At 43.1% G+C, this 13,366-nt stretch overlaps 1 protein-coding gene across 1 annotated transcript in view; it reads right to left on the reverse strand.

Moving 5' to 3' along the window:
* Window positions 1-13,366, reverse strand: part of tyw1 (tRNA-yW synthesizing protein 1 homolog (S. cerevisiae)) — a 61,517-nt gene that overhangs the window by 37,867 nt on the left and 10,284 nt on the right. The window contains exons 8-11 of the mRNA XM_066695358.1: window positions 10,688-10,811; window positions 4,079-4,131; window positions 3,854-3,972; window positions 2,630-2,739 (exon numbers count right to left, since the gene is read on the reverse strand). Of these exons, the coding sequence (XP_066551455.1) occupies window positions 2,630-2,739; window positions 3,854-3,972; window positions 4,079-4,131; window positions 10,688-10,811 (406 nt within the window). The remainder of the gene's footprint in view (window positions 1-2,629; window positions 2,740-3,853; window positions 3,973-4,078; window positions 4,132-10,687; window positions 10,812-13,366) is intronic.

Here is a 13,366-nt window from a genome sequence, read left to right on the forward strand (position 1 = left end):
TCTTCCCCTCTCTCTCCCTCCCGTGAAGTAGTTAAGGATTCAGTTCAGTCTCCTGTTTCCTAACGCAACGTCATCTTGCATAACATTCGTCCTTGACTGAAGGACATCTGCGGACGAGGCTTGGAAGAAAGCCTCCACTCCATCAACTGACCCAATGCGCTCTCCCTTCTCCTGGGCAAAGGATGAAATTGGTCGCATTTTATTGCATACTCTTTTATAAAGGCAGATGGGTTATTATTGTGCTTTATTGGGAAGAACCTAAACCTGTCGAGAGGGCGTTCGGGAGACTCATCAGCGTCTGCTTCCTTCGGGAGTAAGACGGATCGTGCGTCGTCTGGCCAGTGCGCCTTTTAGTGCTGGTAATGAATGTATTATTGCCCCCGTGGAGCGAACGAAGGGGGATCAAAATCAAGGTTGTTTTCACAGTGCCGTGAAACAATAAGGGAAGTGGTGCCAGGCCTTTTCAGTCACTTTTCTGTTGCCTGTTTGCCACTAAAGTTAATTTAAGATTGGCAAGGGGGTTAAGGAGAACAATAGAAGGAACATTAAATTACCTTCTGCTAGCAATCTTAATTTCAGCCTTGACATCTACCATAAGATTCTGACAAGTTCAATTTAACATTCGGATAAAGCTCAGATTCAGGATGAGTTTCGAGGTTTGGCTAAATCTCTCTAAATCATCAACCACTGTATACCTTGAACACAGGGACACTTTCACCAATGAAGACACACAATTGGCTCACTTAAGCAGTTAACAATCTCAATAATACAGAACTCTGCCCTCCAGGACGAGGGTTGGTCACCCCTGGGATAATACAAAGGTGTGCAGGTGTGAAGTCTGTACCTGTGGGTCTGCCGTGCAGTTTAACTGTTCAGTGTCACAATTAAACTTTAATATAACTGTGGGACAACAGGAAATTAAGTTTTAGGCTCAGTTTAGCTCTGTCTGGGTACATGCCGTGTACTTTAGCTCCCATCTATAAAGCATTCAGCTCGAACAACCAACACTAGCAAACCCCATTACAGAGCCACGTGTACAGAGATTGTGTAAGTTCAATCACATCCCATTCCAACGTTCGGTCCAGGAGGGTTTGATTTTAATGTCCCTTCTGTTCTTGAAGCGATGTAGAGACATGACAGAGGAAGAGGGCCAAGCAGAAACTTCAGAACGTGGCATTTGTGCAGGCCATACATCACGATAGTTCAGGTTTCTTATTCTCATTGATCTGCGCTGCCCTGGAGGATAAAGTGACTGCCCGTGGAGCATGATAGTGTATATATAAAATGGGTTGAAATATACTGGACTGAAGTGTCTCAGCCTTCGGTGCGCAATGTCAATTTCTAGCATGAACAGACTGGCCACTCAGTAATCCCAAGGAGCCACGGAGCTGGAGTCGAGAGGGATAAAAAAACGTTTTGCATCACAACAGAGCTGTATAATCCAGTCGGCAGCCTCTCTCCAAAAAAGCACTCAGAATCACTAGTTCTCACTCGAGATCAAGGCCCGGAGGCTCGTTGCGTAACGGCTGTCAATTGTTCATCTTTCACAGGATCACTGTGGATTATTATTAGAAACGCTGACAAAAAAGCACACACACAAAAAAAAACTGCCCCACAGTTAGGATGGTGTGTTACATGCCAGTGAGTCACAGTGATATTCACTGATTATTAATTAATCACTTCTTCAATATTTCCGTTATCCTCTTGAGTTCGAGAGCAAGGCCACACTGTGCCTATGATCGGAGGGGGGGAGAGAGTTGAAGATCTTCCTCATGCTGACAAAAACAGCAAAAACACAAAATAAAGACACTATCACAGCAAGCCACTTGCTAATGAGATAACATTAATAAACACTGGCCGGGGATAACGAAATTCAGAGCAGTCAGCGTCTGTAATTATCAGGCATTGTGCGAACCAAATACATGCCGAACACCATCAGTACCTGCCAACCGAACAGCGCCGGATGTGCGGCGCGCTTTGTGCCACGGAGATTAAAGCCGAGGCGGAAGTCTCTCGTCACCGTAACTACCTCCAGATTAATAACAAATCATTTATTGTCCCGAAGCCATATTAATTAAAATCATCTCCAATTAGCTCGGCTGTGTAGCTCAGCCATCTCCAAGGGCCCGAGATGCAACTGCCATTTCTTATAAGTTTCGATCCGCAAGTGCACGTTTCTGGGATTCTGTTGGCCTCCTTTAGTTACCCGCCCAGATGTTTCAAATGGAGCACTGCGAGTGCCTGTTGGTGGCGATCAACATTTTACACAGCGTCGACCTCCTTTATCTTCTGCCAATTTCTCAGCTAATATAAAGCAATTGTATAATGTTTCTGCAGTTCAATGAGTCATTAAATTGTTATGTTTATCTCTCTGACTACGAGCAGAAGGGCAAGTGGTAATTATGTCGGTGAGTCTATATAAAATATAAAGTCATTGTGAAGCAGTGGCTGTGCTAACTATATAATGCACTATAATGATAAAATAATAAGCATTCCTTAAAGAGTGAATTAATCCTTCATACATCTAGAACTACAGAGGGATGTTTCACCAGGCCTCATCCCATTACTGTGCCAGGTACGAGTTCACAGACTGAATAGCCTAGCTTTGTGAAGCACAAGGCAATCTTACCTCTGAACTGTCTGATCATGTTCTGGTGGTTCTCCAAGGCCTGCTGCAGGATCTTCTCCGGCGGGTCCATTTTCCAGCGCCACTCGGTGCCGACGGGGTTAGTGTGGTGCCTGCAAACGAGTGAATCCAACAGGGGGAACCAGTAGAGTCACTCGCCGTTCAAGTTCAACGCAAACACTTTGGCGAGAGGGGCAATGGGCAAATCCACTAGCCTCAGCAAGAGCAAGACTTCTTAAAATGATATATATGTCTAGTTAAATCTGTCATATTTGGACTAACATTCACTGAAGAAGCCAAGATCATATTTGTTCTTCCCTTCATGCACAAGCCTTTATTATCAATGTTATGAATAATAATTACAATAATAATAATAATAATAAAAAAGCCCGATCTTTGGCACTGTATTCATCTAATTTCTTAATTATTATACATTTTAATATTAATAATAATAATTCATATGGCCCTCTCATCCGCACAGCTGCCGTTTCACAGCTTAAAGGATTTCTTAATTGCGCTCCACAGCTGCTGAAGTCTGCAGTGCTGAGAGAGAGGTTTATAAAAACCTGCGAAACACCTTGCCAGGCAACGGGCTCCGCAGCCACAGCAGGCACTGCCGTCCATGAAATCCAATTTTCTCAGGGAACCCATTTAAAAGTAATAGCCTCTTCTGAACGGCAGGTAGAGATGTGCTCCGTTTCCCCTAAATTAGGTCACTGGGATCTACTTATCTGGCCGTTAAATATGGCGACTGTCGGTGCTTTTTTAAGAACCGTTGTGCTTTAGCTTAGTTCGGTTTATCTTACTTTATACAGAATCTGTGAAATAACAGATTAAAACGTAATATTTATTAGAGCATTTCAACCCACATTATCGCTAGTTGCGTTTACCCTGCGGTGTGATTCTGACAGTTTTGTTTGGCCGCTGACACCCCTTCAAAGTTACATCGTTTCACAAATAAGACCCCCAAGAATCTCTTTATACCTGCCGTATTTACTGTGAGGCACAACTCAAGAAACAAATATTTTTCTTCAACATGTTGATGTAAAGGTTTGGGGGAGAGCCGGTTACACCAAATATCCCATCTCCAAATTCAAATGTGCAAAAGACCCTAAAATCTCGGTGGCACCGCCTGGTGCTTCTTTCCATATAACTCACAAATGTATCGCTACACAATCCTGTCTCCCGCAGTGAGAAAGAAACACAGAGGGACCAGGGTTAGCCTACCTCCAACAGAAGACACATTTGTTGGCACAAGCCAGACTGGGCGTGGTCTCCATGCAGCGGTGAGACTCGATCCCATAAAAAGTATGCTTGTAGCAGCCCCCTCGTCCTCTCAGCATGGACTGGAACAGAGGAACAGAAGAGCAGGTGGGAGGTTAAGGTCTGCATTTGGGACCAGTTCTGTAAATCACACATCTTCTGCACATCCACACAAAAGAGTTTGGTTACCTTGGTCCATCGGCACAGCTTGACTCCCGAGTGGCTTCCTATCAGCCTATATCCTGTAAAGAAAAAACAACATAAATAAATAAATCCATTCAACACAGTGAAGTCGTCTCCCAGCTTCTCAGGGTTCCCTGCATCGATATACATCATCTCGGCATTTTTATTCAGCTTTCCTTCAATGAAATTAAGCGAAAGGCCTTGGATTCCTACGTGATGAAACACCATATAACTCTGATGGGAGGCCAGCGTGACTCAAGATTATTTCTGCCGTAAAGAAATAAAAATAAAGGTCGCAGGGCCACAGCCATCACACAAAATCAGCAGCGCACATAAATTATCCGGTGTGGGAACTGCTCCTACTAATCACAGACGTCACACACTAAATACTGGCCACGGCTCCCGAGCAGCTCAGCCTGTGAAGACCTCAACCCAGCCAAGCCCTCAATTACTTAATCGAACCCTTGATTGAAGTAACAATCTGCTTAGATTTGACTTTTTAAATTGTGTAATAAAAGAGCTGTTTCTTTAATAAGTTATTTATACAATTCTATACTTAAACACACTAATGTTTAAAATAATTGAAAGGCTCTAATTTTGGAAATTATTAGATCAATTAAGCAATTGAGAGCTCGGGTAGAACAAAAACCAGCGGGGTAGGGGCTCCTCCAGGAGCAGGGTTTGGAACCGCCGACTATACCCCTCTACTTAATCGTCACAGAGGACTTGCTGCAATTTTTTTCTTCAATGACCATCTGAAATTCGAGAAATATTAGATTCTACAACCTGGTTATTCGTACGTTAAATATTCTATTGCTGAAAGGTATTTTCTTATACAAATGGCTTTAAAGCAAACCTCTCCCCGGCCCCCCACGCCATTAGAGATGCAGCTCAGAGGAGAATCGATACAGTTGAGCTGTCAGACAAGATGGAAGCCGTGTCGTATATTTAAGCCTATTGCGGATATTCTGGTGCAGTGGCAGTGGTGGTGGCAGTGAAGTGTCAGCTACTGCCTTTTGATTTCTCTCTAACTACAAGGTTTTAATCCCCCTTCGGTGCCCATAATCTCGTGTCACAGCCAGCATTGCCGCTCGGTGCCAGCAAGGAAAAATCTAGATCAGTGAACAGTTTGACCTTAAAAGGAAGACTATTACCACCTTTCGGTTTGGGCAAATTGCAGTTTAGATGAACTCATCAATAATTTAGGTCACATTTTCACCCCCAAGACCAGGACGCAACCGATCGTCCGCCAGTTTCATTGTCTCAGGGATGTTTTCACATGTCAGAGGGGGTTGGAGTGCAGGAATGAATGCTGAACTCCTACCTTGCGATGCCTGGCAGCGAGCCTCGCGAATAAACAGCCCCTTGTGTGAACAAGAGCAAAGTGAATTACAGGGCCGAACGAAACAAAACCCTGTTCAATCAGCGGGAGACAGAAGAGTGTGTTGCCAGCCAAGCATTTTATGAACATCATTCTAAAGAGAAAGGGACAAAAAAGACATCTGCTCTTATCTCAGCACTTCACTCAAAAAAATTTAAGATATCTAACCCTGGCGCTGTATGTTCTTCAGCAGCACAGAGAAAGAGTGCTCTGAAAGCTGCAACTGACTGATTTTAATCTAAGACTTATTTCTTTTTTCTTTTTATACATTTGGTAACTCCACACAAGGGACCGGAGAATAGCCATTTTTCATTTCCCTATGAGCTTTCAGATGTACATGCATAGCTACACACTGAGTGCCATTTAACCATCATGAGATTTTCTACCCATCAAGGTGAAAAGGAGACAATTTTCCGGTTTGTGTTTAACGCAAGTGGTTTGTTTGTTTTTTATATAAAATAAAAATCTTTAAATCTTTATATAAAATAAATCTTTGTTCAACCAACAATCAGCAGATGTTTTATTTTGACCGATAAAGCAACAGAATGTATCTTAAAATTGGAAGCTGCTCAGAGCACAATGTTACAAAGGAAAATTGTATCCATCTTTTCTCTAAACCAAAAAATCATTGTTTTGCTACCTCTATAACATCGTTTTATTATACATTTATAAGACCACATCATCTTTTTAAAAATAAATGAACCAAATAAACACAATTTAAAATGGATGCACTGGTATTGGCATTAAACTAAAGCATTCTGTAACTTTTCTGGACTTTGTACAGATTTAGATAAAACTGACTATTCCTTGACCAAAACAAAACTGTATCATTCCCATGAATTGCCAATTACAAACTTCAACCCAGTCGCCTTCTTTATCTTTAAGTAGTTGAAAATAGCCTCTAACAATACAATAAACCAAGGCAGGGTTCAAGTTTGCGATTTGCCATTGCAAGGCGAATCGATTCGATCTGGGCCCCAGGCTGATATCATAGCCAAGGTCAAATAAGAATTTACAAGCATAGAAATGTGCTGGGGGTGAAGAGAAAACCTGAACACGGTTTGTCAACAAATGCAAACAAAATACATAAAAAATCAGAACTATACTTTCATCCTGCCATGATAGGAAAAGCCTGGAGAAAAGACTTGTATGACACAATGGAAGAACAAGCTTGAAAATCTCTGCAATACAAAGGTCAGCCAACCAAAACCCCGCAGTCTCTCCCTGTGGGCATCCATAAAATTACACTCGCACCAGAATCAAACTGTAAGAATTAAATAAACATTTCAAATGAAAAGGCAGGCTGGAAGTTGAACGTCTTGCTTATAACCGCAGGCTCGTACACAGAAGCCAACATCTAAATTAAAATAAGCTTGCCAGCTTTATCGGTACAAGGATTTTTGTGCTTTTATGTTTTTGCATTGAAATGACAAACACTCACCTTTCTGATCGAATTGCTTTACGGCAACTTTGACTCCAGTTAATTATCTCGTGGGTTGGTAAATCTGTTTAACGTGTAAACATTCAAATAATTTGCTTATTATGAATGAACTGGTATCAATCCTATAACAGCCTTGCGTAACTTTATTTAACCCAACCAGAACCCTCTTTCAGATGGGCAAAATCATCGTAGTATTGGCAGAATTCACTACAAGGTTCAACATCACATCGACGATTTTTCCAATGTTCTGATTGGCAACCTGTAACCAATTAGCTTTGAAATTGCCTGACAAAGGCCAGTAACTGCCGTTGACTGTAGAAGCAACTATGCTGAGCACACACCATAACCGGTGTGTGGACTGTGTAGTTGTATATGACTTGAAAGCAACAACTTCATAACCATAGAGGCTACTGCCCCTGTTGCCAAACTCAGAGATTTCAAACTGCTGGCGGCCGTAACAATATTAGCCAGAAAACAAGCAGTTTGGCAGAAGCTTCCATTCTGATTAATCCTCGGTGTGATTTACTATATATATATATATATATATATATATATATATATATATATATACACACATACACACACACACACACACACACACACATCTAGAAAAGTAAGCCACTAATCTTTTTTTACTGGCGTAGATCACACATTCATGCTGACAGATATTTCATCTAGAATCGCTGTACCTGCCTCTAAGTGCAGTGAAAACCGCATTATTGTTTCAGGGACGACAGGAGGACAGATCACAGCGTGCCCGTGGCCAGTCCGTGCCGCGGTTTATCTTGGCCGGGAATCGGAAACACCAGATCAGTCATCTCAGTACATTAACCTCAAAAGTCGAAGAAATGAAACGAGACCCAAATAAAGGGGAAAAAAAGACTTCTTTTATGTATTTTTAAGAATGCTCAGTGATATCTGTGAAGAATCTCACATTGGAAGACCAGACATAAACACAAAATCAAAAATGTCTATGGGGGAGGAATTACTTAAAATCAAAGATGGGAACATTAAATCCACTGCCTGGAAAAAAATTAAATAAACTGCCAGCCCAGTCCCTGAGAAGCACTGCATCACCGCTGGCACAGAAAGGCCCTAACAGACCATAAATAACACTGATGCGTCTCCTGCACTTCTTTATGAGCGTCTGTCTCATTCCTAAAGGTGAGCGAGGTTAGTCTGCAGAAGCGGCTCGCGCTCTGGAAGGCTTTGTGCAAACCTCGTGTCCCAAGAGAACCTCAGCTCGGCTGCCAAACATGAGACACGGCTCTCCTGGCAGCGGCGAGAGGACAGAGCGCATTGACATGTCCTGTACAGCCGCAAAGGCAGAGAAAACTTCTGGGCTTAATACACGAAGTTCCTTGTGAAGTTCCTTGACTGAAGGAATCCAGGTGATCCTTCATATCAACAGAATGATGTATTTTGTAGATTTGCTCTTGCTTTGGAATGCTTGTGGCCTGCAAATTATTTGTTTTTCATATAGAAGGCATTACTCGGTTTCAAAGTATATTTGCAATAAAACAGTGGCATCACCCCCGCAAGGTAAGAGACAGCATTCACACAGGAAAAATGTTGTTGTTGTCCCCCCCATCCTCCCCAAACTGCAGCTTTAACTTTCATTGCGCCTCCTTTCACACTCAATTATGCCAGGAGGGATCTTTTGTGTTCGAGATTAAAGAGAGAAAAAATCTAGCTTGGTAGCACTATCTTTATGAAATGCCGTTGCAGGGTCATTATCTAGGTATGCAAAACAGCAAAGAGAGAGAAATATGAATTGCTGACTGCAGGGTTAGTGGCTGCAAGGGATTCGATGTGCCTTGAGGAACACATGCATGTATACATGTATGTCTGCTTTCACACAAAAAAAAGACCAAAGTCATGTCAAATTTCCCCAAGGCTTGACAGGCGGTTCTCGAGTGTATGAAGCGGCTTCAAATCCTGACCTTCCCGAGCACCACGGCTCCTGCTACTAGATGACGTTGACGGGAGAGGGGTTTGATGTGAGGAAGAGCAATGGATTTGAAATTAACAAGCAAAAACACGACATTTAGCATGTACTCGAGACTGGGAAGTGAAGAAGCATGGGTTCCTAATGAATTGCTCACAGGGGAAGACGCTCTTAAAACAAAAGCATTTACCTTACATAAGTCTGTAATGAAGAAGCCATTCATAAAACATTCATAAGTACACATATGTTAGGGCATCAGACAGGCATGTGGAAAGCTTCCTAAGTGGTCCCCCATTGTGCCGTGTCTACTCCAATCAGAGCACTGTCACAGAAGGGTAACACAACAGCGAAGCTCGGGCAACAACAACTGCGGTGTGTGTGTGTGGGGAGAGAGTTATCTTTATTAAAACCATTACAATTCAGTGTAGAACTCAATAGACTGGATGTAAACTTAAAAATAATAAAAAATAAATACAAATCACGGGCATTTCACATTATTAGAATCTAAAAATGCTTCTGTAATCTTTATAATGCAGTCTGTAGTGAATCTGCTCTGTCCTCTAAGCTCTCTTCCTCATCACAGTTGGGGAACACAGGCAAGCTAATATAATTAAGTGTCACACAGCAATTAAACAGAACCTCATCGCACACAGCTCGACAAAGTCAGCTAAAGAGCTCCAGTCAGAGCCTACTGCACTTCTGGGGGACTGATTTCCCACAGTCTTTCAAGTGCTGGAAGACGTATATAGTAGATACTAAAGACTCCAGTCCATAATAGACAGGTGAGGTATCTATTTCACGGAGGACAAGTAAAGGCACAACAAAAACCGCACCTCTATTCTTTATCCTCGGCACCAGAGATTGACTTTTTGGAAGCATCACAACTGGGAACTGAGCCACATTTGAGGAAGAACAGCCAATTCAGTGCCCTTTAAGAAAGGACCCACACAATTATCCCCCAACCCTGAAAAGCTCTGCGCTGAGCCCAGTCGATATCGAATCCAATTACTCCATCCAGCGAAACCACCGCGATATCTCTGTCTGTGACCCAGTGGGCGTCGGTGGTTTGTTCTCCGCTCTTTGTTTGTGTCGGCAGGGCCTATCGGTAACGGAGCTGAAGACCCTCCAAATGAGAAGTTACAGGGTTAAAATCCGCTGAAGGATCCATAACAATAGTGGGATAAGTGGCTGCATCATTAAGTACTATTTGGCAGAGTTATAAAACAATACCAGCCTTTGAAATAGGGATGCTGTACTGCTTTGGAAAGGGATTTTACTTGACAACTGAAAGATATCCGCAGCACACCGGCTACTTCATTAAAATCTGCTTAAAAGTCAGCTACAGAAATGGATGACAAAGTAAAAATATATATATTAATATAATGGTCCTCTAAGGTATAAATAAGTATTACAAAAACAACTTACCTAATTAAGTAAGATTCCCATTTTGGTATATTTTATTCTCTCTCAAATTAAAGAGAGAAAATAAGTTTCCACTCAGAGAGCAGACTATTTTAAATTTGTAAGTTTTAATTCACATCAACAATCTGCTTTCCACAAACCTGGAATCGCCACTTGGTTACCTCCTCGGCTGGCACCACGACCCTCAAAGTCCGCACTGGAGGATATATCCTCGGCCTACAAAGCCAGTCGGTCACTGGGGATTTAATCTACAAACCTACACCAGTTACTGGAGAAATGGACCGGGAGGAGAAGAGCACCATTATGAAGATGCTGAAGACTTCTCTCAATCTGTTATTTTTCATCCCCAGTTAACAAACAAACCTAGCCAGTCGGACTGCTAGAGACGGGACAGTTCGACGACTGAAGGATTAACAGACATACCTTGTTTGGTCAGGGCACTCCTCAAGGCGGGGGTAATCATCTCTCTGGGTTCTTCGGATTCACTCCCCCCACTGCTGGGTTTGGACTTGACCTTCCCACGATCCTCTTCCCACTCCTCTTTCCTCTGCCATACACAAAATAAACCAATAAGATCGGGAACTGGATGAGGGTGAACGCAAATAGCATTACACCGGGGCGAGGCTGGTCCAAACCTGCGGCCAGGCCTGACGCAACCCGGGCATAAACACAATCTCGCTCTGAAAACCGTCCCCCAGTTGAATACTGTGGCACAACACTTGGCAGAAGGCAGCTCAATTATGGAAAATGCTGGACTCTTATTTTATTTTGGAGCAAACATTTTTATTTCTAGATGCATCTGTCACGCAGTGCCTTTGGGTTCACCCATAAAACTGAATACATCAAGTCTCTATTGGGCTCGTTTTGGGGCTACAGCAATTATGTACATTCATTTATATTGGCGGGGGGGACAGACACGCAATTGAATAATACAGTATTATATTCTAAACAGTAACAGATGGTTATCTATTCGTAGGGTTAGCAGACCTGGCTGCTGGTTAGAGAACAGCCCCCAGACGCGTCGCGTTAGCCAGAGAGCGCCTCGGCCGAGATGTCCGTGCCGTACTTTTGCAGAGGCCATATGTGCTTCATTAAATAGACTGCGGTAATTCCTTGCGTTAATGCTGCACCGCGATACCCTTGACTTTGGAAAAGCTAATCACAGCCTGTGGAGGAAATGGCACCAATATGACTGCAATAAATTTAACCGGGAACAATGCTGGCAAAGCGCGGGTACTTTAGAACATTACACCGGCAACCGCGCATCAATCACCGGGTCCCAACGGTGTCAGCTAGAGTTGGCTGATAAATATTCAGATTCTTATTACAAAACTCACAGCAAAGAGTGATATACCGCCATTTTCTTCAGTGCACGGAATGGTGGGTTTTGGTGAATAGCATTTCTCCAGCCCGGGACAAATAGGTCTGAAGTGTGGGGGCTGCACACCTCAAAGGCCCACTAGACTCAGCTTGGATTCAGTGTGCCGACCCCTAGCCTGATTTAAAGAAAAACATTCTCCTCTTCCCCCCATCGTCCGCCGGTCGGCTCCACGAGTCTCCGTACGTGACGGTATTACAAAAGGTGTAATGGAAGTGCTCCCAGATGCACCGTTAAGAGTCAAAACTGTGATTAATGAACTCCTGCCAGAGAAAGTTTAGAGAATTTATGAATAAGTATCAGAGCGCTTTCGGGTTCATGAGGAACAGCTTATCTGGCTGATTAGCAGCACTGAGTTTCCAAAAAAAAAAAAACACACAAAACACAGCCACAACCTCCTCCAACGTCCTTCACAAAGTATTATTGGGACGCGCTGATCAGAAATGGACATCGCAGTAAACAAGCACGGTCGAACATTCTGGAAAAAAGCAGATTCCAAGAATGCAAGAAAATAAGAGCCAAAGTGGGGGTCAATAAATGGTGAGTTTACACATTCGCACTGGAAACAAACCATCCAGCTTCACGCTCTCTCCTTTCCCAGAGAAACTATCATCTGAAAACACAGCAAAAGCCCAAGACGGTGCAAATGTCAGCAAATAAACACATACTAACACACTCGAACATAAAAAACATGAAGATACTCTAAAATACAACGTTGACCTTTGGAGTCACTAACTATTCTCTTGTCGATGCCCATATTGTGTTTAATGTTCCGTTTTCATCAGTCAACAGCAGTTTTTTATCTTCCATTTCATTTTCTTGCACGTTCCATCCAAAGCAAAGATAATAGAAGGGGAACTTGAAGCCTCTGAAGTCACTGTAGAACACAGACCCCCAGCACAGGGCGCGGGGGTGGGGTTGCACTGGGGACACCGATACTGTAACGCACAGGTCAGGTGACATCCCATCATCCTCCTGTAACCCAATCAGTTTCTCCGTCTTCGAGAGCACACTCCAACAATAAAACTATTGCAAATGACATGTCAGCGAAGGGCCGGAGAGAATAAAAAACGACAAAATCAATGGAAAGCAGGGTTTTGTATGCGTGCCTGTGCATTTACATCGGTGGGAACAGGTGTCTCGCACCTGAAGGTAATTCGTGCTCAGATTTCTTTCCTCCTCTCTGCACAATTTTGATTACACACATTTTAAATTTCCCAGCAGATACATGACTAGATCACTCTCTCAAAAAAAACGAAAAAATGCAGACTGCTACCCTGAAACGGTCCTTCACCCATTTCAAGTCTGCATCTTCCACTCGACCCGGGGGACGGTTTCCAAAGTGCCTTTTTTCTTTTTTTAAAACATCGTTATGTGTGATCTTTAAAAGTCGACCCCCTCCCCATCTTCCAGGGTCAGAGAGAGAAGAGCGCCGGGAAGGTTTCCTCCACACCTCCCCTTTTCAATAGCTTTTAATGTTCCCGTCTGTGTGCAAGAAGCTCCCCAGGGCCAAACCCGAACAAGCCAGGGGTCGGCCGAGTTCGGCGCATTCCCTCTTGGCTTTTACGTTTCTAGAAAGCTCCTGGTTTGAATCGAGACTCCCCTGTGCGATGCAGAAGCAAGAAAATGCCAACATCATATCAATTTAACTCCACATCTGTCTCTGCAAACCAAATCACTGCAGGTAAGAGGCAGGAAGAGGCCAAGAGCAGATGTTGGCCGAA

This window comes from Amia ocellicauda, chromosome 22, assembly GCF_036373705.1.
Source record: "Amia ocellicauda isolate fAmiCal2 chromosome 22, fAmiCal2.hap1, whole genome shotgun sequence".
Taxonomy (NCBI): Eukaryota; Metazoa; Chordata; class Actinopteri; order Amiiformes; family Amiidae; genus Amia; species Amia ocellicauda.